Genomic DNA, 23,926 nt, shown 5'->3' on the forward strand with positions numbered 1-23,926 from the left:
TGACACAGATGATCAGAATCGAATAGATCAACCCCCTCTTTAGCATCATTATCAAAAAAAAAATAGTGTCTGGCTTTAATTTACTATGTTTCCCTTGAACAATAACACACCTATGATTTTTTGAAGTAGCTAACATACATACCGGCGTTTTGTCAATCGATTTTAAAAATTTAACGTAACCTAACACTATTTTCTTCGTGCATGTTCCTTACGCGCGTCGTTGTTCTCCGACGAACATGCATGACTATTTCCTTTTTTCTGTACGGAATTGAAAAGTTTTTTGATTTGCGCTATGAACATTTCTTATAGAAAAATGTTCACAAAATTGCGTGCGATGGTCAGAATTCGCGTCAGACCTCTACTTTTTGAGAAAAATCGAAAAGAGTACAAAATTAGGGCCAAAGCTGGTCCCGTCAGCTTTACTTAACATTTATAGACATATGCAAATTGATATTGACAAACTATTGTATATCAATGTATTAGTTGAAGTCCTTGGAATTCATTGAACCCAACAGGAATCGTATAGCTTTTGCAATTTTGCTATAAATTGAGGTCAAAGTTGAAAAATTGCAGTCGTGTCGAACATTCTAATGTGATCCAGCGCCGCCCCACGAAGCAGACCGTGAATTCGGACGTTAATTCACAAATTAATACTAAATTGTTAGACATTAATAGTTTAAATGTTGTAAATTAACAGTTTAAGTGTTATAAACTAATAGCGCAAATGTTACAAACTGGTAATTTAATTCATAAAAGTTCATTTCTTCGATCTTCACGGTACGGTAGTTGAAACTGAAATGAACTCGCGCGCGTGTCGTGTGTTCCGTATATATTTGTTGGCATACACTTATCGATCAAACAGAAACGGTTTGCTGATATCATAAGAAGTGGTTTTTAAAAGTTATAAATTAATGTCTCAAATGTTTTAAATTAATAGTTCAAATGTTATAAATTAATGGTGAATTGTTACAAATTACTGCTTTAAATGTTGTAGATTAATAGTTTAAATGTTGTAAATTCATAGTGTAAATGTTGTAAATTAATAGTTTAAATATTGTAAATGATTAGTTTAAATGTAAATTAATAACTCAAATATTACAAATTAAAAGTTTAGATGTTGTAAATTAATAATTTAAAAGTTGTAAATTAATAGTAAATTGATACGCAATGGTGACACGTTTCGAGAATTCGTACCTCAAAAACGGTTATGCATTTTTGCCCGTCAAATTGATACGCGTTGTCGATACGATACGAGGGTACGCGATAAATGGATACATAGCTCTCGGACTCACGTACGACTACTACCGTGTAAGAATACAAAAGAACGCAGGTGTTTCGCTTAGTTGAAAAGTAGAGGGGTTACCGACGACGAATATACGTAGTACATATGTACGTTTCTTCCACTGACTTCGTTCATGTCATGTTTGATCTCTTGCTTGTAGTGGAAATAACGAAGATTAATTTTTCCCTCTATATTTTTGTGATATTTTCTTTGCAGTTTTTTAATGCGGGCAACATTATAGTTCGTATAAAGAGAATTAAAAACAGTGAGAAAGTGCGCGATTAAAATTTAGTGAAGAAGAAGTGAAAATGATCAATCATTGCATTAAAACCGATGGTATTATATATTATTGTTGTTGTTGTTGTTGTTGTTGTTGTTGTTGTTGTTGTTGTTATTGTAGTAGTATAGTATAGTATAGTATTATAATTAAAAGAACATGGATGTAAAAACAGTGTAAAGAAGCTTAAGGAATCACGAATGAATTTCTCTTGAAAACTCGGGTGTAAATTAAAATGAAGCATCGTCGGGCCTAGTTTTGGTTGAAACGACTGCAAGATATTGATACACGGAGAAGTTACATTTTTCATTGATGTGTAAGTCACCATTTGTAAAATTTATATACGCTGATTTAGGTACGGATGTGGAATGTTTTTTTATCCTTCAAACGAAATTTGCACGGTTTGTCCTATTTTAACTTCAAAATATTATTGCTCACGTTGTGTATACATATTAGTTTTTTCTTTAAATGAAAAACATGATCTTTTATGAATATCATATATATATATATACGTACGTATGTATGTATATAATTGAATCGAATAAATTTGAAATTGAGAATTTTTATTGTTAAGAAGTTACGTTTATGCAAAAACTAAAAGGAAACAAAAAAGGAAACATATTAAACATAAAAAATATTAAAGTATATCTTATGAACTGCATTAGATAATATGCTAATGTATTGTGATATACAATTATGATAAGCAAGAAAATTGGAATTTATCATGGACCTACCTAAATGTATCTTTTTTGTCATTTCTTTTTTAAATATAAACTTTGTAGTTTCTCCATGTAAATACATTTTTAATCTTTCATTAGGACAGGGCATAATGTTTTATGAAATTAATAATCAGGGACTCAGAATCTAGTAATCGTTTAATTATTTGGTCTCGAATGTCTACTAATGTCGTGTTTGAGTGTACATTCGTCAAAATGTTACAAATATTAATGCCCATTTTAGACACTATTTATAACTACTGTGCACTTTTTTCACAATAACATCACTGTGCAACAAGACTGTATTGAAAGGGCGACTACTTTAAAAATATCGCGTATGTGATAAATCATGTACGTATCGAATTTTTATATCGTATTCGTCCCGTTCATTTACGCGAAAAAACATTTCGAGCAATTATTGCTGATACAATGGTACAGGGTGACAGAATAAAGGTTTGTAACTTTTAGATTAGATAGCACTCGCCGAATGATGCCAAAAGATCCTAACAAAGATGGATGGAAAAAATTAATATTTTCAAACATATAAACAATTTTTTCCTTTGGTTAAAGCGACTGGTTGTTTCGCTTCGTGACATATCGTGCCATATGGAAACAACGGATTATCTTATCCATTCTTGTTAAAAAATTATCTGACAAAATTCCAGAGAGATCAGGTTGTCGAAAGAACTTTCGACTAAATTTATAATTTGATAAAATAATCTGAAGATGTACTTGACTTTAAACTTGTACAAGCGGTAACGGTTTAAGAAAGCATTTATAGTTAGTTTACTGTAGTAGCTACTTCAGTATTTGATACAGAAGTTAATAGTTTTTCATCAAATTACCAATAAGGTTTTAGCAACTAAGTACACTTTAAGTTTTACAACTACAAGTTTTATATATTCAACCATAGAAACGAAACACTTCGTACTCGTACGGTATCGTAGAACATGTTAAACGTTGGCAAAAAACGTCGTCTTATATGATTCTCGTTATATCTTTATATACGTTATGTAATATCGTTTGAATGTTTGCTGTTCTATCCCATTATTCGAGGGTTAGCGCGATTCATCGAATTTCACGATTGTTCGTTTAGGAATAGTTCAGGACTAATAGAAAGTTTTACGCGTCACGCATACCAAAATGTTATTAGCTCCGTTTAATCAAATCGCGAATTCGATTAATAAACAGTTTATAAGACACGAAATTTTATGTAGATTGTTTATAATTTGCAAAGTTTAACAAAAGAAAAATTAACAAGCACAAAAGATTTGCATAATTTGATTAATTTTCAGGTTGATAGTTTAAGTACTTTGATCTTAGTTTGACTCTTGCACGATAATTTATTAACTAATAATGTTAGTGTATCGATAAACTACAAATTATAGATTATAAATATCAATTTTATTTTACTTTGCTTTTTTTGTCAAGAAGGATAATCAGGTGGCTTGTAACTTGTAAAATTTCATTTCGTTGAAATACTTTCCCTCGTCTATTGTATATAAAATTCCAACATATAATAATGCAATTTGCAGTTTTCTTCGAAGACCGTATGTCAGGTGAAATAACCAGGACATGCTTGAAGGAAGCTCGAGTTCAAGGTTTCGGCAACGGTAACGATATCGATACGAAGAAAGAAGAGAAAGTTTCGTTCGTTGAAATAAATCTCTCGAGCTACTATAAACCTTGAAACCTTAAAAGGAAAGCATTGAAAAAATAGCACGAAATTTTTAGCAAATCATTTGATTCTCTTGCGTTGCACCATGAGAATCGAAACCAAGTATCCACCGTTGATCTTAATACTATTGCCAGCAGTCGCGAGTACTTTCGTGGACCTGTTGCGAAACATGCTTCAATCAGGAAGGGTAAGTTCTTTGGCTAAGGCCCACTAAAACACTTGAATAATCCTCCACCTACAAAATTAATTTTCTAAATTAATTTTAACTACAAAATTTTAGAAATATCGTGTCTTTACGGTTTTTTTGTAATTAATAAACATCAGTTACGCTCTCACTTTATAGATAATGGGACACCTGGGTTCTCTTGCGCTTTGTCAGCTGTTCATGATAATAGTATATTAATAACGAATGACAAGTTATAGGTTATAAATTTTAATTGCTCAATTTTTGGACTTGATATCGAATAGAACAATCAGCTGGTAATTTATAAAATTGATTCGTACAACTTGTCTATTTCATTCTCAAATTTGTTACTGTTATGTAAAAGAATTAATTGGCACTGGGAATTGACTGAAAGACGTTGATCAATTAATATTTAGGTAGCAATATGCAATGATTGGACTTTGAATGCCTAACGCCACAGGTGGTAGTCATATTTCCGATAGGAACATTTTTTTGGATATTACATGCATTCGGTACATTTATACGCTTCTAAATAGTCTCCAAATTTCCAATAAATGCATAAAAATGCAGAAATTTACAGACTGCACATAATTTTAAAAAATATACATATGCATTTTTTCTTTTTTCTTCCCTTTTTTTTTTTTTTTTTTTTTTTTGTCTATACAAATATTGTAGATTATAGATACTTGTAAAGCTGAAATAGATTTCGAATTGTAGCAGTATAATGAAATAAATATATATGATAATTAGATTGAACCAATACAATCTTTTGACCAATACAATATTTATTTTCACAAACCAAAATTATAATTAATTACAATTATTTACTTCCGCAAATTATTTTTCTCCTCGCAATCGCTTTCAGCAGCTACTATACTAGCAATAAGGCCACGTTCATTCGTCTAATCCATTGATCGATCAATGTTCGGTTAATACAAAAAGTATTATTTATTCTACAAAATATCGGTTGATTTAACTGAATAATATCAACTTGACTATCAATCATGTTACTGCTGAATTTTGATCGACTTCATTGTTTCCGCGCCAGAATGTTGCACGTTAACGCGACATTGCAACCTATGTACATGTTACGTTAAACCGGAAGAACGACTAGACAACCAAGGAAACGAAAGAGTGCTTTGCATGCCGAGTAATTTAGTGAAAGGCCAGTACTTTTCTTTGAAAGAACAAACTAGACCGGATTCCCCGTGTTTGTTCGGTCTCATGTTCAGTCAGTCCATTTTCATGCACGGGCACGGTTGTCCGTAAATTATTTGCGACCTGTATTTAAGCCACGATGCGATAGAATGCAAATGAAGGAAAGCAACTGCCGCGACGTGCATTGTATTTTATATGTGCTAAACCCGTTGCCACTAAAATGACGGTTGGTATAGGATAAAATTCTATCGAAATTGATGGTGCCATGTATACATCGAACATGATACCGCGAATGCTCGCAAAATGATACGCAACGGAACTTTTATGCCTCGCTGAAGAACTCGTGCTGGAATAAGAACGAAAATAAAGAATTCGCTAACCGTAAGTAGTAATGTGACAAACGCGCGCACGTAAATTTCTTCTTTGCTATTAATTGAAAATTTTCTATCTTCTATAAGATGCTCGTTGAAAATAAATTATCGGTATACGTATACGGTAGAGTCATTCGAGAAGTTGTTAATTTACATCAGAAACATTTAGGTAATTACATATTTGAAATGATATAGAATGAAAATCACAAAGGAAACGTGATAAGTACAGTTTTCTTTTATTTTTGCATTTTAAAATGTGTTTTTAAAATTAAACGCGAGAATTTGAATACGACGTAGGTGGAAACGAAAACAAGCTTGTCAGATCGAAGGATGTAAGTTTTCTAACAATAACTATGATGACTTGACCAAGTTTTATGAACGTTCAAGATATAATTATTAACACAAGCAATATTTTAAAGAGGATAAAACTGCCAAACCAAGTACATATCGAATATATCGAACCCTTGAGAACAGTTTTTTTTCCTGTCAAAAAATGAGAAATATGATTTATTATGTTTCTCATCTATAATCTTCAAATAGTCACTTTTATCACTAGCAACAGAGTCATTATCTTTCCTTGGTTGTTCATTATTTTCTATTCGTCTTCTATTCATTCTATAGATTCTATCTGTTATATTCTCGGTCGGATTTCGTTTTATAGATTATAAAGCGTAAAGTAATTCGAGGAGATTTTCGTTTTTATTCTTTAAAAATAAAATAAGATGCATGTTATGTTCCGTTATACTGCTATACGTATCTCTCGCGTTATCGTTATAGAGAAACCTAATATGTAACGTAATATGTATACCCAATATGTAACAAGTAACTAACTCTAACTTTATTTAATTAGTTACAATTTAATTCACAACTACTACTCGGCACGAGCAAATTCACATGTTGAATCGATCATTAAACCATATGAATTTCTGGCTGTGCCCAGGTCTAATAATGAATTGTAATTAATTGCAATTAATTATATAAAATTTTATAGTGAAAGAAAACTTATAAGTTTAACAGAGAAAAATGTTATATATATTTATATGTATAAATAGTTGTTCGGTTTCGGGTGTCAGGAAATATAGCAAAAAAAAAAAACAAAAGACAGGCCAAAATACCCCTGCATGCGAGCAGATCTTCTATCCGACGAACGAAAGTAAGACAGCTTAAGCAACGGAGTGAACAGGGATCGTCAAATCGAACGATACAATATGGACAGTTCGTGTAAGGAGGTTTGCTCGCACACTCAAGATATTTCGGCTAATGTTTAATTATCGATAACTACAAAAACAAAGCCGAGGATGTAATTTTTTTTTTATTCTTGACATTCGGTTTATTTCGACTGCAAGAATCACTCCTTAAATTTCCTGACACCTGTCACCGAATATCCTGTATAACGAATGTATATTATACATACGTGTGTGTGTAATGCATAAGTATAGACACATTTTATTAAAAGTAATTACATTCAAATAATAAAAAAAAGTACAGATAGATGTTCTGGACATAGAATAAATAATTAAATATAAAAAAGATTATCTTCTTAGGATGATGTCGAAAAAAATGGAATTGTGTATCCTGTGATATATGGTGGCATAAGAAGTCAACCTCGTGTTCCTGATCATGTGCCATTTCCGTGTAATGTACAATTTGGGAGGTATGTTCGATCAACACCTTTTTAATTAAGATCCTTCACCGAAGCATGCCTTATCATAGTACAGCATAACGCACTATATAGTATAATATAATATAATGTTAATGTGGCATCTTATCGCATCAGTCCTATTACAATTATTATGGATCGCTTATTTATATGTATGTATAATGTATAACCACGTACATATGTATGTGTAATATACGTCATTAATTAGAGAAAGAAGAGAAACAAAAAATATTAAAAGCAAAAGTATATAAAAGCAATTAAGGTTTACTAGTATATTTCTTAAGTCTCGTTACTTACTATCGTATCAAGTATTGTAATAGTAAGTAATTTCAAGAATTAATTAATCAATGGAAATCAATGATATACGAGTTTGTATTTTGTTTAAATTACAACGATCTTTAAATATAGTTATTATTTTGAAATTTTTAGATTTTTACCTTTATTTATTCGCTTATTTATTTAACAATCTATTTATCTCCTATAATTTTCAAAATAGGAGGCCAAAACTTTGAAAAATTTGCTACGAAAATTTGTTTCGTTAGTAAAAAATAATTTTTAATAGATAAATTTCGATAAATCTTTAGTAAAACACACCAAATAATGTTGCAATAAATAAACTCCAATGAGTTCGTAATACAGAAATATTCTCTTAATCCTCAACAGCTTAGGTATCAATCTGGTTTATCATTGTTTAATAATATCGGTACATAGTTCTTGCCCCGAAGTAAACAACTAGTTCCTGACTCGAAATAAGCAACTATCTGTTTCCTCTTCTTTATTTGAAGTCGTCGAGAGAAAGTGAGATATCCGAGAACGAGTAAGAGGTCCGTAAAAGCGAGGGACCACAAATTTTTACGATCGAGTAAACAGAAACGTCGTTTAAAATAGAAGACTGCCCGGCCGATCACTTTATGATTTGCCGCTATCTCGACACTCTGGAGACTTCGTTTCTCTTTCCCTCTTTCGAGAACAAAGTCAATCTGAATAGTATGCCTGCCTGACTCGTATTAAACAGCTGGTCAATGACGAGCGTGTTACTTATTTCGAGGCAAGACTATAATATTTAAGTATACAAGATATTTTATTGCGACTTACAAATGCACATAGTACATAGTATGTATAGTAATCGTTATGCGTAATAATAGTATCAATAATTTTCAATTATCCTTCCTACTCCCTATTCTTTTACCTTAGATCATTATCAACGCCTGACAGTGTGCATCGTTTACGGCCTGGTGATATAGATGTAGTCGGTGGACTGGGCGATTCGTTGGTCGCAGGAAGCGGAGCTCTAGAAGAGTTTGCAGTAGGAACATTTATAGAAGCACGTGGAGTTAGCTGGTGTGTGGGTGGTCAAGGTGATTGGAGACGATTCTTAACCGTTCCTAATTTACTAAAGGTATTAAACGCATTAAATTTACGTTCTCCTTGAATCCAATTTAGCAAATAGAAGGGAAACGCAATGTACGCATGTTCTTCACAATGCATGCTCATGTATTGTTATTGTTGTACAGTAGACATTTATTCTGATTTAAAGATAATGAAACCCTGATATAATTATTGGTATAGATATTATTTCGTATACTTTAGGAATATATTTATGTTACGACCTTTGATTGCTTTTATAAACTCACTTTTCAAGAAAAATTTTCTTTTTAGTGCGTATGAATTTAATAAAAATACCTATGATTCTCTGTATCCTTACTACACTGTAGTTTTATCGTAATTTCAATGAATAGTACGGTAGTATTAATAAATATCATTAACAGATGGTTAGAATTTATATTAGAAATTAAATATCTAATGTATGCACCGATCGTCGGCACATTGCGGTGCATGGCGTTGCCCGACGCTTGATCGCGCCCTATTTATACGTCAACGATTTACGAATCTTCGGGAATTTTCTGGATTCTGGATTATTCCAAAGTATTCCAAATACTAATAATTCCAGGCTCTGGCGCAACACCGCACCGCGAAGACGGTCCGCTCGCTTTGCGTCGCGATCCTCTTCTCATTGTCGATATCGTGGCGGGTCGACTAATGTGTCGAGAAACTGCTATTTGCAAAAATTCCTTACAAAATCGAACATTATTATGTACTGTATCATTGCATATAATTGTTCTGTATTATTGTATTAGGTGTTCAATCCCAATTTAATAGGATATTCAACGGGCACAGGTGAATTTATCTCAACAAAGGCTAAACTAAATATAGCCTTTCCTGTCGCTGCTACGGAAGATGCGCTACAACAAGCTCGGATTCTTGTTCAGAGGATCAAAAGGGATCGAAGAATAAACATAAAGAAGCAGTGGAAGGTATGTGAAATATTACATAATATTCACGTGACAGGTAGTAATAAAAGAACCTAGCCCAAAGCTCTTAATAATTTAATGAAACATGACGAAAAATTCCAAATGAACTATTTAAAAATTAATTATTTTTGCATTTCTGGTGTCAACTAAAAAAGAAAAAAAAAAGAAAAAAGACATACGTACATACTTTCAACATTTTATAGAAAATAAATATTAATCAATTGGGTGAGCTATTACTACATTTAAGATGCGAAATTTATAGTGCTATACTTGACAACTTGCATGAATCAATCGCATTCTTAAAAGGTTAACACATAACTTTGAATAGACGAAAGTGTATGAGATATTTTGCAGTGTTTACTACAGTGATAAGTAAGAAATATAAGTATGCAGAACGAAATACGTTATTGATACGAATACGTTTACTTGATACGTTTGCTTTAAAAATAACAAGTTTGAATATTTCTGTGTTATAGCTGATTACAATATTCTTCGGCGCAAACGATATTTGCTCCGCGGAATGTTTCAATCGTGTACAATTTTCGCCTCTTCGCTACGCTCTTCATCTGCGAAGGACGTTGGACTTCTTGAAAATTGTTCTACCTCGTACATTAGTCAATCTTGTGCCAGTCATAGGTAATGTTTACGATAATTCTGAAAAAGAATGGTTTGAACGTTTCAAATGGAATCTTCGTCTAATATTGCAACCTAAAACAGGTGCAACTTAAAATTTAAAAAATTAAAGAGAGAAACTCGGAGAGAAATTTATTGCAAGGGTCAGGATACAACATAACTATAAAAATGGTGAATATATAAGTAGGGAGTGTCATAAAATCACATTAATTTAATTCAAAATTATAATTTGAAATAAATATTCTATAGTTCTAGTTCTACGTTTATAATAATAGTCTAAGGTATAAGAAAATTTTTAAATTCTATATTATAAAAAAATGATAGAAATAGAGCTTTTATAATACGTACAATTGCTTAAACTTACGAGCGCTAAAAAAGAATTGTTCAAACCACGTAGAGTCGCTTGAATTCGTAAAATTTGGAAAAGGAAAAAGCGATTTGAATTTCCCATACTGTTTTGATTGTTTGAGAACAATCTTCAAAAAAGTGAAGTTCGAGAATGTGATTTCAGCATTCAGCCTTGAAAATGAAATAAACTGTGCGATCTCTTTGTTTTCATAAAGTTACATCAGTTCAAATACATATCGACAATTCTTTTTACCAAAATTCAGTGATTCTTTAATTTTATGACGTAGTGCATAATAGAACGTGTGAAGTGAATCGGATAATATTTGTGCAAATGAAACATTAATGAAGGAAAGATGAGTTTCATCGAAACATCCATACACGGTTCAAGGTGGATTTATGTATATGTATATTATTTGTTCCGATACGAGACACAACACGGCACGATTACAGCAAGGAATAAGCAGTAAGACACAGCAAGAGGCGACACTCCGAGCGGTACCTTTGATGCTACTCGACGATGCCTTGTCCCTTTAGTAAATTGGTTGTGGCTGTACGTTCAGCTAAGCGGGATTTTGCTGCAAGTTACCTATCATTATCGAAGTTTGCCATATGGACAATTAAATTATATGTTTATCTAGAAGTGGTTTCGCTATCAAGACCTCTTGCTGTTCCCTACTTCTTGCTTTTATAGCTTGTACATACGTAAATATGTGCTGTACAATCTTCACACAGCAGGTATGTAACCAACGTCACCAGATACATCTTTATCAACATTTGCGGATGATATTGCTACAAATAACTAAAAATGAAAACGAAAAAATGCTTTACAACGAACATTACGGATACTTCAAATTTCGTTTAAAAAGTGTAATATTGAAATCAAGGAAAACAAATAAATCCAAACACATCACATTTGCATTGAAGAAATAATCAACTCCTGCTATATTGCTAAACGATAAAATTATATCACAAACGAACATGGTAAAGTACTTGGATATATATTCAAGTAGACGGCTAACTTGTCGAAAATTCTCGAAAATCGAAATCATTTCAATTTAGCATTGCCACATGCTCCGCCGAGAAATAAAAACAGCGAGTAGAAGAAAGCCATCCATACAATCTAGCAGTTGGATTATGCAATACATCTATTTTAAGAAGACTGCACACAAAGAACCTGAACCATCTAAATATGCACTGGTAATCGTTAATCAGACATGTGTATACTATCAACAGTTACTTGCTTGTAAACTGAAGATTTGAAGGTATATACCATTATTTCCAACACGATAAATAAAATCACCGGACATTTTCTTCTTTTTCTTTTTTTTTTTTTTTTTTTGCAAGAAAATTGTAAACTGTAACTAAGAGAATAAGCAAAATTGCAAAGGTATGCCTAACAGGGTCATAAAAATACTCGAACGCTTAAAGATCGAGCGGGTAAACGGCAAGTTTTTGTACAGGGTCTGTAAACATTGATAGTCATCGGTCGGTTCATGTAGAAACATCGTGTAAATGTAATGAACTTTGTGCTACGCTTAGAATAATATAGTAGTCTATATGGTGACAATAAGTTTGCAAATACACTCACTGTGTACTGCGTATAAAATTCTTAAATTGCTGGGTATATTGAATTTGAAGTTCCGTTATAAATGATGAACATGTTTCCCTGCCATTAACCCACGCCCTGATCCGACAACTTTTCTTTCTGCATTGCTTTTCTATCTCTTTTTTTAATATAATTTGAGCAATAATCAGTGCGCTTATTTGTTCTTTGTGCATTCATGATTACGTCTTATCTTATCCTCGTTCTAAAGTGGACTATAAACAGTCAGCGTATGACTTGCGTAGACAAATCTCAAATGGTCACTTAACGTTAGCTTAACTTAGCACAACATATCTTGGCTTGATGTATATTGAAGATGGCTGTTCATATTGTATACTAATTATTTATCAAGTACATATATACATACAGCAAATATCTCGCAACTTCTCGTATTTCATCACGGTATCATTAAAATTTTAATATGTTTTATATAACACACATGATGTACGTATAAAGATTTCTACAATAAGTATTCAAATATTTCCGTGAGCCACCAGGTATATGTATGTTAGATCTTTTTATACTGGATAAATGTCATGCGGTCCCCCTCAGTCCGCTAAGTCTAAGAAAGAGCATCAATCCGTTCCTCCTCTAGACAAAATCTCTATTCTTTGGCAATGCGACGTCGGATCGCTTGCCATCCGCAAACTCATCACATGCATCCTCTAAACAGTCATATTCATATCGACACTTCGTTGTTTGGCGACATCGAGCAGCCAGTTATCCATTTTCTGAACATTCACTCAAGATTCATTCTGCCAAGATCCTTACTCAGGCCCAGTCATAAATATCTGCCGTAATATCGTTAAGAAAATGCGTTGTCGCTAACATGTATGTACATATCTCGTATAGATATCGTTTTAAATATTTCACTAATTAAAATATTTTGACTTATAGATGTTACAGTTTCTATTAGGTTACCACAAAGTACCATGTGCCATATATTACATCCACTTTACTGTGCTTGCATGCACAGAGGTAATCGACCGGACATTGCGGCTTCGAAAATGTCGCATCTTTATCAGCAAGCCGTCGAAGCTTTAATATATTCAGGAAGGTACGTTTGTAATTGAGCAATCAGTAAATATTTAACTAACTTATATAACTTAACTAATATATAACTGCTTATAATTATAGAATTAATAGAAAACTTGCATAGCATATGAAATTTTGTTTAAGAATATTTGAAATATTATTCATTTACCTTATAATGAAAGATGGATTGGTCGGAGAGGAGAGATTGTTTGGCCCGTGAGTTCGCTAGATCTTAAATCAAACTTAGACTTGAGTTAGACTTTTAAATCTGTGAGGAACAGTGAAAGCGATTGTGTATTGTACGAGAGTCAACTTGCGGCAAGAACTAGTAGAAAGGATTAACGGTACATTCATTGAATTAAAGCAAGATAAACATAAAATTCGGAAAGTGATAAACTCAATCTCCCTACGAGATATCAAGATTGCATTCGAAAATGAGAACAGTATCTTGAAATGAAAACACAAATTAACGTTTACGTCTAATATAATAAAGCGCGGTAGTAAAGCGTTTACGTTTAATAAAACAGAAACAACTTGACGCTGTGCTGCCCAGATGGATTTATTATTATGCGCAAAGCCCATTTTAAGCCCATTTCAAATCTAGCAAACTTCGCAAATAGCGGGCCATGTTCGCTATTCGACTATTTCTTCGGATTTTGCTGGATAGCGCAACGGCAATGTAGAGGTAGTGCAGCGACAGCGTAGCGATGTGGCGTGTAATGCTGACATTGCCCGGGCAAAATCGACTTTGTTTGTATACACATACTTTACGAACTTTATCCGTAACACGCATAACTCCAGTATAAAATTTACCGAAGACAATTATTTATAATATTATTCAAATAATTTTAGAATTAATGTTTGAATAAAGTATTCGAATAAATATATAATAAACAAATGATAATGAATTACTCGAATAAATAAGAAGAATAATTTTCATCGAATAACGAATAATTAAATTATACGGCTGACAGAATATTCGAGCTTACGAATTTATTCGGATAATTATCTCAGATAAATATTTATTGGAAACAATTCGAATAATGCCCAACTTTTTTTATTTTAGATACGACACGTCTCCGAATTTTACGGTGGTATTGCAACCGTTCATTAAATTATTTAATGCTCCGAACGCAAACCCAAAGGGAGCACCACCGATTGACCCTAGTCTGGTGACGTACGATTGCTTTCACTTCAGTCAAAAGGGACATGCATTAGGTAGGAATATATTTATAAATAACAAATAATACAATTACGAACATTTATAATGAAATAAAATTTCTATTTTAAGAGACTCACGGTAAGTTGTTCAATGTTTCCGGACATAATCTAGTTTTGTAATACAATGTCAGATAACGAGATTTCGAAAGTAATGTCCTACTTCGTAAATACGTTACAATATCGCTCAAAAGTTTCTAATTGTTGTTTATTTCATAAGAAAGGGAAACTTGTACCTAAGGGTTATTCATCAAAAATATATATCATAATAATCATTGATTCACAATTATTTGAAACTTTTTTTATGATTTCATTCTTATTACAATCTATTAAAATCGGGCAATCAACAAAATATACTTAATATGTCTCTCTTCTATATCTATTATAAACTCTATAAATATTTAATTCTATTCTATACTAAGTGAATAGCGCCCTTTGGTATAGGTTTTGTATTATTTGTAACTGGAATTTATTTTCATTTACAAATATCTGATTAAAGATTTGCAAAAATTCAATATCATAAATGAATTTAATTATGGGTTATGTAGTGGCAATAAACGCTCGTACATTGTAACCATTCAACGTTTAACTATCTGTATCTCAATTTTATGCCGAGAAAGTAATTGAATAAATTACATCTTGGAAGCCTACACGGCGATTGTGTTTTCTGTGCACTCTACGTCATTCATCCTAAACGAAAGTACAAATCGGTTAACGACGACTATACCAAAGTCAAGTACTAGTTAGTCTTTTTATAAGATAAGTTAATCAGAAGTCATGGATTGTCTGACAACGAGGCAGCGCATCTGGTGTCTGTTTCTTGCTTGCTATACATGTATATGTAACATGGTTTGGTTTTAGGGGCAAATTTACTGTGGAACAATATGCTGGAACCAGTCGGGAATAAAACCGAGCAAGGGCTACCAGAAATATTTGAAAGGCTTTTGTGTCCGAACGAGAGAGCGCCGTACATTTTCACGAATGTAAATTCGAGATATTTTCGAATGACAGGACGCCAGGATGGGACCATACCTAGATAACAAACGGAGTAGCATTGACAGCGACGTTTTCCCTTGTGATAATTACTGATACGTATCTCAATGAAAAATCCACCGCGTCGACGGAAGAATTTCACGTTTACATACACACAGATATTCGTAAATAGACGTGCAAAGTGAAAAAGATGAAAAGCATGATACTTTAACACCCTGATTATTACCCAAACTAATTAATTATAATACAAACGGATAATCCATTTGGACAGCTAAAGAGTGAAATTACGAGATAATTTATATTTATACAAGTTATGTTTTTTACTTTCATTTACAATGACAGATAAAGGAAAGTTTAAAAAATAGACGGAACGAAAAAAGATCACTGTAATTTTACAAAATGGAACGATGTTGAATCACAATAAATAATGTAATTAACCGCATTGAAAATAAATTTGAAATGTTAACTTGGACAATATTGTTTGATATCGAATTACTTTAACATGTAAGAAACATGCAAGAAAATTACACCAAATTTACAAAATCTTCTAATTTATTTATAATGCCAGAAAAGGATTGTAGATCTGCGAGATACTGATACGTATAATGTTAAATCTAACTTCTCTACGATTTCCACTTTTGTATACTTTTGTGAAATTGTATTCTATATTTCTATAATTCTTTTTAATATGTGCAATAAATGGTATCGTTTATTGAAATATATATTTAAGTAATACAAAGCAAGTTAAACGTAATTTAAAATATATATTAAGTAATAAAAGAAATAATCAAAAATGGCTAGTCATACTGTATATTAATTCTTTACTAAATACATGCATATGTTTACAGTAAATATCACGCATCTTTTATATGCATTTTGATGTTGAATATTGTTCATAAATACCAATATAAATCTGTCAAACCGTGTCTCATTGTAGCGCAAATAACATTTCAAGATATTGTATCCAACGCATATAGTATACACAAAAGTTTTCTATATGTTACTACATAGTAGAGTACATATAACTACATAGTAACTATATAGTATGTTATTAGTGTATGTGCGCGATATGCGTTAATTACTTAAAATTAAGATATTTTTGTGCGCCATACACGATAGTAATCGTATACACACTAGTACGGAGTTGACATCTCCGTTAAGCTGCGTCCCCATTGCGTCGGCATTTGCCAGGCGACAATACCACCTTGGTTGCCATTCTTGCTTGGCGGTGCCAAACAAATGTGACAGTATAACGAATGCGGTGTGTGTCGATTTTGGCCACGATGGCCTCAAAAGCCGACCAACATGCCAATACATAATTTGCTGCAATTTTTTGGAACAAATTTCTACCGAGCCAGAGACAGTGTACAATCTCGCTGTGATAATCGTCACATTTATTTTTCATACATCCTGGACATTGATATTGATTGATACATCTAACGAAATCGGAGAGGAAGTAGATTTTCTACAACTTCACCTTCTCTTCCCGTACAACAGTATTCTAAAGGCACAACGTTCCTTTGATACAACATGATATTTTCAACTAAATTTTTGTGTTATAAAAGGGTTACCTGTGAACATATTGATGAGAGAGAGAGAGAGAGAGAGAGAGAGAGAGAGAGAGAGAGAGAATCGCACAGATAACTGAAACAGATTTCTATTTTTTGTGCAATTATTTAATTTTTAGCTACGTTTGTAAAGTAGTTCGTGATGAAAGATACTTTCCCATGCGAAAATAATAATTTATCAGTTTCAAATCAAAATTCGAATATCCTATAATACTTATAATAGGATATAATATGTAAATTTAGAACTACATATGAGTAAAAGTAATTCTCTGAAATATTGTTGAACAGTATGGGAAAAGAATCATCAATCTTGTTTTTAAAATTATTATCTGTTATTCCCAATACATAGCCTTCAGACAAAGCCCATGAAAATAAAAAATCACTAACCTTCGATTGAACGTACTTCTTTTCAGTAAATACATGGTAAGTTTATTCGTCAATTATTCGGAATCAGCTGCACCTCACCGATTGTTGATGATCTTGAAATATATTGTGAAGGTCGTCCATTCTGGACAACTTTTCCCTATGCATGTTACCGCCATTCAATCCGTCTGAGTTTCCGAGATATCTGCAAAAACTTAAACAAGACCTATTTATACATGTAGAGGAAGAATTAATATTACAGCAGTATTAAAGTATGATATAGCGGCAGATGTATCACAGTCTAGTATGAGATGATCCGTGATAATTTTTAAACGATAAGCGATTTAGTTTTATTTTCTTTAAATTACATTGCGCTCCCATTTCACAATACACGGATATTTATACAAGTGTCAAACGAAATCGCTACTTTTTAAATAACGTTACCTAACATGAGATAATTATACAGCCTATGATACTATTTTCTTAAAGTCGACCGTTTTAAATTTCTCGAAATTTCTATATATTTAAATAATTATAATTTTATACATTTTTGCGTATTGGAATTTCCCAGAAATGTTTCCAATAGATCTAATTATCTCGTACAAAACTATTTTTTTCTCCTCTTTTTCCTTCTAGTGGAAATTGCGATATGTATTTAAACTTAATAAGTCGTGATTATAATGTCCGGTTAAAAGATATCCAGAACGTTCTCGTAGCAAGATTGATCGAACTGCCTTCGTACACGCTATAATGTGCCGGGAAAGTGAACTTTTACACACGTGTGTTGGATCGATACCATGTTTTATCAAAAAATTTCCTTCGTATGTACCATGAAATTTTGTTCTTCAATATTTCGTAACACCTTCTTAGGTAGGACCGATATAATATTTTTATATTATAATATTTCTTAATATAATATTTCTTAATATTTCTTATATATAATATTTCTTATATATAATATTATATAGATATAATATTTCTTAATATTTAAGCAGAATTTTCTGTTTATTTAAGAATGATTTCTATCTCTATGTCCAACGGTAGATGGTATAATATATAGAGACTGCTACGTATGAATATGTATTATGCATGCATAAATGTAATAAGAATTTTAGATTACATATTTCGCTGCATTTTCTGCCAATGTACCATGAATTTATTCCGAATCAAAATTTAATACAACGAAATTAAAATTTCTAATTTAATAGCTACCTTATAATTAGATTGGAATTAGATTGGTTTGTGAATTTGTGGAAAATTCAAAGTTGCAAAAATGTACATAATGTGCAAAAACATGTATATAAATGAGTTTACTGTTATACTGTAATACTTACGATTAGCAGTGAATTTCTGTTTAAAATTCATTTCTCTAATTAAGCCTCTAAAAATGTGTAATTGCATAAATATGCACGATCTACTTATAATTATTCTTCCTTTCTCATTATCTTGTATTATCATCGTTGACAAAATGATTAACGATAGGGAAGGAGGTCAGTTTGGAGGCCTGGAGGAGAAATGTTTATTAAAATTTATTAAAAGATGTATTGGTGATTAATAGGTGACCGCAGAAATAATTGCTACCTGTATACCATAACAAAATCGCTATTTTCATCGTTATATTATCAAATCCCATTCACATATCACATTTAAATTAAAGAGAAACACAGTGATATTTATTCTACCATACACGCATATTTACAAAATCGAGAAAGATAATATTTTACTTCGAAATAATATTTTATGTAGTAAGACTGATGTAAGTAACTGTAATCCATGATAATCCATGATAAAAACAACAAGAGAATTTACAACACTGCAGTTGACAATTATCTAATTATCATTCGAATAAAAATTGCTTGCTATTGCAAAAGTACACTTGTAGGTAACTATTGACAATAAATCTTATTGACCTCACTAACGTCTCTCAATCGTCTGGAACGGTTTGAATTCCAATTAAGCCAATAACGTAATATGTAAATATTTCAGCATTGAATTATTATTATTACGTACGTTTCCAGAGCACTAGCTTATAACTATAGCTGTTTAATTGACTCAACGTATACGTCTCTTCACATAAAATCATTTAACCGAGCATATTTGTTACATTCAGCCGAATTTTCCTTGGAGATTTACAATCAACGGTATAATTCAATATGATCAAAAGATGTATCTGACCATAAGATTTTTATTAATAATAAGTGACTATTAGACTACTTTTGACTATTACAGTTTTGACTATTACATTCACGCAATTTATATGTACATATACAATATGACGTAGACACACGCGCGCGCGTACATACCAAGTGACTCGCCTGATATTGAGATATTGGTTTACGTTACTATTATTACCCGCAGCGAAAAATGTTTCATATAGAAGCTGAATGAATTGAAGGCAGGCATATTGTGATGTTTAGTTATTCTGTGTGTGGGCGTTGGTTATGTGAAGATAAACCTTGCTCTTTTAATAGGAATCATGTATCTTTTAATACATTAATCGATACAGCGCGAGATTTTTTTTATAGAAAAGAAACTATTAGTTTAGTAGTGGCTATTTCAACTTTTATTGTGCCAAATTTATCGTATGAATGACAAGGAAAAGGAATATGTACCAAATTGTTGCCTTACGTCTTTCCACTCATCACAGTGGAAACAGAAACAGTATAGGGGACCCTTTTAATCTGTCTTCCGTGTCAAAAATTAAAGGATTTCAAAATAAATAGTTTGTTAAGTAACAGAATGTAGTTCTATGATATAAAGTTTGATGATTACAGTTTGATGAATACATAGATACATACATACCAATTTTAATCAATTTTAATCAATTTTATTATTGGATATTGTCTTATAAAAGTTAATTTATCCATAGTTTTCTATATAAATACCTATATAGTAAATAGTAAAATATATATTGATATATCTTTTAATATATAAATCAATATTATAGTCTGGTAATTTCATAAAAAGATAGTAACTCTTTGTTATTAATTCCTCTTTGATTCGTATACTTACCAAATTTGGTAAAATTTACTTACTGCTACTGCAAGTCAATCAAATCGTTCAGCTTATCAACGCCAGTGTATATGGGAATAGAGGACGATGATACATAGGTACATTTTCCATCTTTTATATGTTATAGGGTAGCAGTTTTGAAATTTCAATACGTTGTCAAGTAATTTTGTTACCAGAATACGTAAAAGAAAATATTAAAATATCGTTTATTTAAAAAAAATATTTTTTTTTAATTTCATTGTATAGCTACAAAGTGACATTACAATCAAGAAATTAACAAATATATATGTAGTTATCACGATTTTTCCTATGGTCTTCATACGTTTCGAATAGTATGTAATTTGCGAAAGTTTGAAGAAGAGAAAATGCTTTCTCAAATAGTTTAACTTGTAATATAGTAATGGGTAAAATATTACATTTATAGATGGAAAATGTTTCTTTAACTGTTTAACATACAATTATTGACTGTAATATGAGTATATATATCGTGTGAAAAAAATTTATATTAAAATGTAGAAGAATGAGAGGGATGTTATCTTATGCAAAAGAATGAGAAAAGAGTTGAGGAAGGACGAAACAACTAATTTTTCGATAAATATCTTTTATTTGGTTCGAATATCATGCGAAACAAATAAATTAGAAGTAACATACTATCGTCGATTTACAGATTCATGTAACATGTACGTATCTTTCATGTACAGATCCAGCGACTAATACTGACTTTTGACTAGTAACATAAAACTAATGGCCAACTGAAAAGCGTTTGCAAATTTTAACGATTATGGCACATGGTAGTCTTAACAATGCTATAGACGTGTATATGTATAATTAAATTTCGTCTACAAAATAAATAATGTAATATGCAATAAATATAGCGCTTGTATGCGTGAGTAATATGTATATCCAAGCTGAATTTACAGTTCGATATATGGTTGTTATATGTATTTCGATACGATATTCGGTAGTATTTGAATGGATTTGACAATATTCAGTGATCAACTCCATATATTTTGACCGTAGTGAATATTATTTAGATTTCTTCTAAACAAAAATGACGTTTATATCGCAGTTGTGATATTTACCGTACATTCGAGTAGCCGTGACTCGTACGATATCCTTTGATCATCGATCCGAGCAAATAGCCACGATCGATCTTCACGACGCGACGGCGCGGCGCGGCGCGGCGCAGCGCGGTGTAATAACACCTGGTCTCGCCGATGGATATATGGCTTCTTATTTTCATCAAGTCGCGTCGCAAGTTCCCGCGTTGATTCAAAACGCGTCTCCTCCGCGGCGACGGGGTCGTAGCAAGTCGGCCTTTTATGCCGTGCAATAGTATTTTCCACGGCATACTTTGCTGATACTGCCAGCAAACTCGATCGAAATCTCTTGCACTGTTAATGACTTCTCTTATCGGCTTGCTTTCTCGCGAAGATACGCAAAGAGGATGAAACAAAAAGGTAAAAACGGAGAGAAAGAAGAGAATCACAGCATTTCACTGGTTATCTTCCTCGGTAGTTCACTTCCTGCCCCAGTGTAAAACCCCCCTGTGGCTATGCGTGCATCTAGTCAGGGAACTATTGCTACCCTTGGAACTGCCACTGTCGGAACTCGACACACTTTCCGATCTTCTGATGGATCTTTTCGTCGGATCGAGTATCTTGTCCAACATCTGTCGTATAGTACTGTGTTTGCGGTTAAACGGGTTGGTGTACATGTTTGATTCCTCTTTGGGCTTACTCTCAAACACGAAACGAATCTCTTCCGATACGCGTTCCTCTTTAATCGGTTTTGCCAAAAGAAAATGTTTTCTCGGTTGCGTGATTGACGCGCTGCGTATCACTTTTTAGAATTCGAATGTACGTTTCACAGTGAAAACTAGCTGAACGGCTGCACTGGACTGAAATTACTTTAACCTCGGTCGCTCCTCGAATGGTCGCCAAGCGTCACTCGCTGTATTTATGTAGCCACGACGCTCGGTAACCTTCGACCGAGCTCGGATGAGATCGGCTTGCCGCGCCGTTTCGCAATTATCTTTCGTTACGCGCAAACGACTGAAATGAAATGATGAAACGACAAACGGCCGATCTACAGGTGCATCAGATTCAGGAGATATGTGCACACATGCTATGACAAGTGGCAAGTGCAGTCGCCTCTGGTTCCGCCAGAGAAGATACACTGGTGAAAGTCAAGGGTAATAGGTTTTTGTCCACGTGCCGCAACATGCATATTCAATGCTTACTGTTTATGAGTGTCGCGCCGTTCACGTTTGACGCACACGCACCGATAGAAAAGGGGAAAAAAGAAGGCAAGAAATACATTGTGTTTCTTTGTGATTAGCCATCTGGGTGGTTTTATGTTGATTCTCGCACGAAGAGCCAACGGATCTTGTAAAGACAGGAAAGAAGATGAAAAAGAGAAAAGAATTTTGCTTCGAAAAGATGACCTATGAATGCAATGTAGATATTCCGGATTCCTGAAATGTGATAAAGATTCTTAGAATTAGCGAATTTAGTATCCAATAGCGATTTTTAGTTTAGCCTGTGTATTTACCGTTATGCATATATTCTACTGGTCAAAGTGAAGAACCTTATATGTAATAGTCAGGATTGATAAAAGAAGACGAAATAAAAACCTGTGTTATTATGAAACTATTTTAATCCTGCTGCTCCCTTTTGGTCATTTTCAATCCAATGGTACTTTTCTAACGCTAAAAATATTTCGAGTTTGAACGAAATGTTATTATAAAAAGAATCCTTGTGCGTTTCTCGTTTCAATTTTACATTTGCTAAAATGAGAGCGAGATTGAAATATAAAAGTTCCAGGATTAGTACATATAGGATTAATACATTATAAGGAGATAATTCATTTTCTGCGGTAATTATTATTTTTGGTTAAATAAAATTAAATATAAGATTAAACATGTACCGTACCAAAAATCGAATCAAATAAGTATTATAATACAAGATATTTAATCAAAGTATTTTAAATAAATGTAATTAACCTTCATACGAATCTTTAATTTAACACGTGTTATATAAAAGATCCGATATTTACTCGAACTTTTATTTCTTCGTTAAAAAGTCTAAATTCCTTTCTCGTCAACGAATTTTCGTTACTTTCGAACGATAATATGTTTCTTACTTTCTATATTTATTACGATTATTAACATTTGTGGTTATTACTTATATGTATGTCTACATTACTATACAAAGAATTGGTTAATATAATATAAATAATATAATATAAAAGTATATAAATAACGTTAGTAGTCGTTCGTAACGTAGGAATATTTGTTAAAAGACTCGTTACAATTGCTTTTTAATAAGCTCTATCGTTACTCAGAAAATGTAGATTTTCTCAATATAGAGTTGGTGATTGCCTATATAAAATATAATATTTGAAAAATGTTTATCTAAATAATATATTATCTTGTGTAAATCGATGTTATTTTAAGATAATTATCTGTTAGTTTATTTGAATAAGAGAAAACGATTGGAAACGAAAAGAAAATT

At 32.3% G+C, this 23,926-nt stretch overlaps 1 protein-coding gene and 1 long non-coding RNA gene across 7 annotated transcripts; one reads left to right on the forward strand and one right to left on the reverse strand.

Annotated features, from left to right (window-relative positions):
* Nucleotides 1–1,403: 1,403 nt before the first annotated feature.
* LOC126918848 (phospholipase B1, membrane-associated-like) lies at nt 1,404–16,320 on the forward strand. 2 transcript variants are annotated; one of them, XM_050727281.1, is made up of 10 exons: nt 1,404–1,618; nt 1,735–1,875; nt 3,811–4,140; nt 7,211–7,320; nt 8,521–8,725; nt 9,465–9,641; nt 10,115–10,274; nt 13,120–13,279; nt 14,324–14,475; nt 15,337–16,320. In XM_050727281.1, the coding sequence occupies exons 3-10, from the start codon at nt 4,039–4,041 to the stop codon at nt 15,513–15,515; spliced, it is 1,245 nt and encodes a 414-aa protein (XP_050583238.1). In that variant the 5' UTR covers nt 1,404–1,618; nt 1,735–1,875; nt 3,811–4,038; the 3' UTR covers nt 15,516–16,320. The 2 variants fall into 2 exon arrangements, with proteins under 2 accessions (XP_050583238.1, XP_050583246.1); XM_050727289.1 differs by lacking the exon at nt 1,735–1,875.
* On the reverse strand, nt 7,827–22,891 carry LOC126918914 (uncharacterized). 5 transcript variants are annotated; one of them, XR_007711454.1, is made up of 3 exons: nt 18,734–22,388; nt 17,424–17,613; nt 7,827–10,292 (listed from the first exon to the last, which is right to left on the reverse strand). It is a non-coding gene; the product is annotated as an uncharacterized LOC126918914 (long non-coding RNA). The 5 variants fall into 5 exon arrangements; XR_007711463.1 differs by lacking the exon at nt 7,827–10,292 and adding an exon at nt 16,263–17,039; XR_007711470.1 differs by lacking the exon at nt 7,827–10,292 and having other exon boundaries at nt 16,263–17,613; nt 18,734–18,903; nt 18,981–22,386.
* Nucleotides 22,892–23,926: the final 1,035 nt, after the last annotated feature.

Source organism: Bombus affinis, chromosome 1, assembly GCF_024516045.1.
Source record: "Bombus affinis isolate iyBomAffi1 chromosome 1, iyBomAffi1.2, whole genome shotgun sequence".
Taxonomy (NCBI): domain Eukaryota; kingdom Metazoa; phylum Arthropoda; class Insecta; order Hymenoptera; family Apidae; genus Bombus; species Bombus affinis.

Coding starts and splice junctions, on each gene's coding strand:
- LOC126918848 (XM_050727281.1), top strand. CDS start 4,039: ATGAGAATCGAAACCAAGTATCCACCGTTGATCTTAATACTATTGCCA. Junction 7,321..8,520: donor TGTAATGTACAATTTGGGAG/GTATGTTCGATC, acceptor CTTTTACCTTAG/ATCATTATCAACGCCTGACA. Junction 10,275..13,119: donor CAATCTTGTGCCAGTCATAG/GTAATGTTTACG, acceptor TTTGACTTATAG/ATGTTACAGTTTCTATTAGG.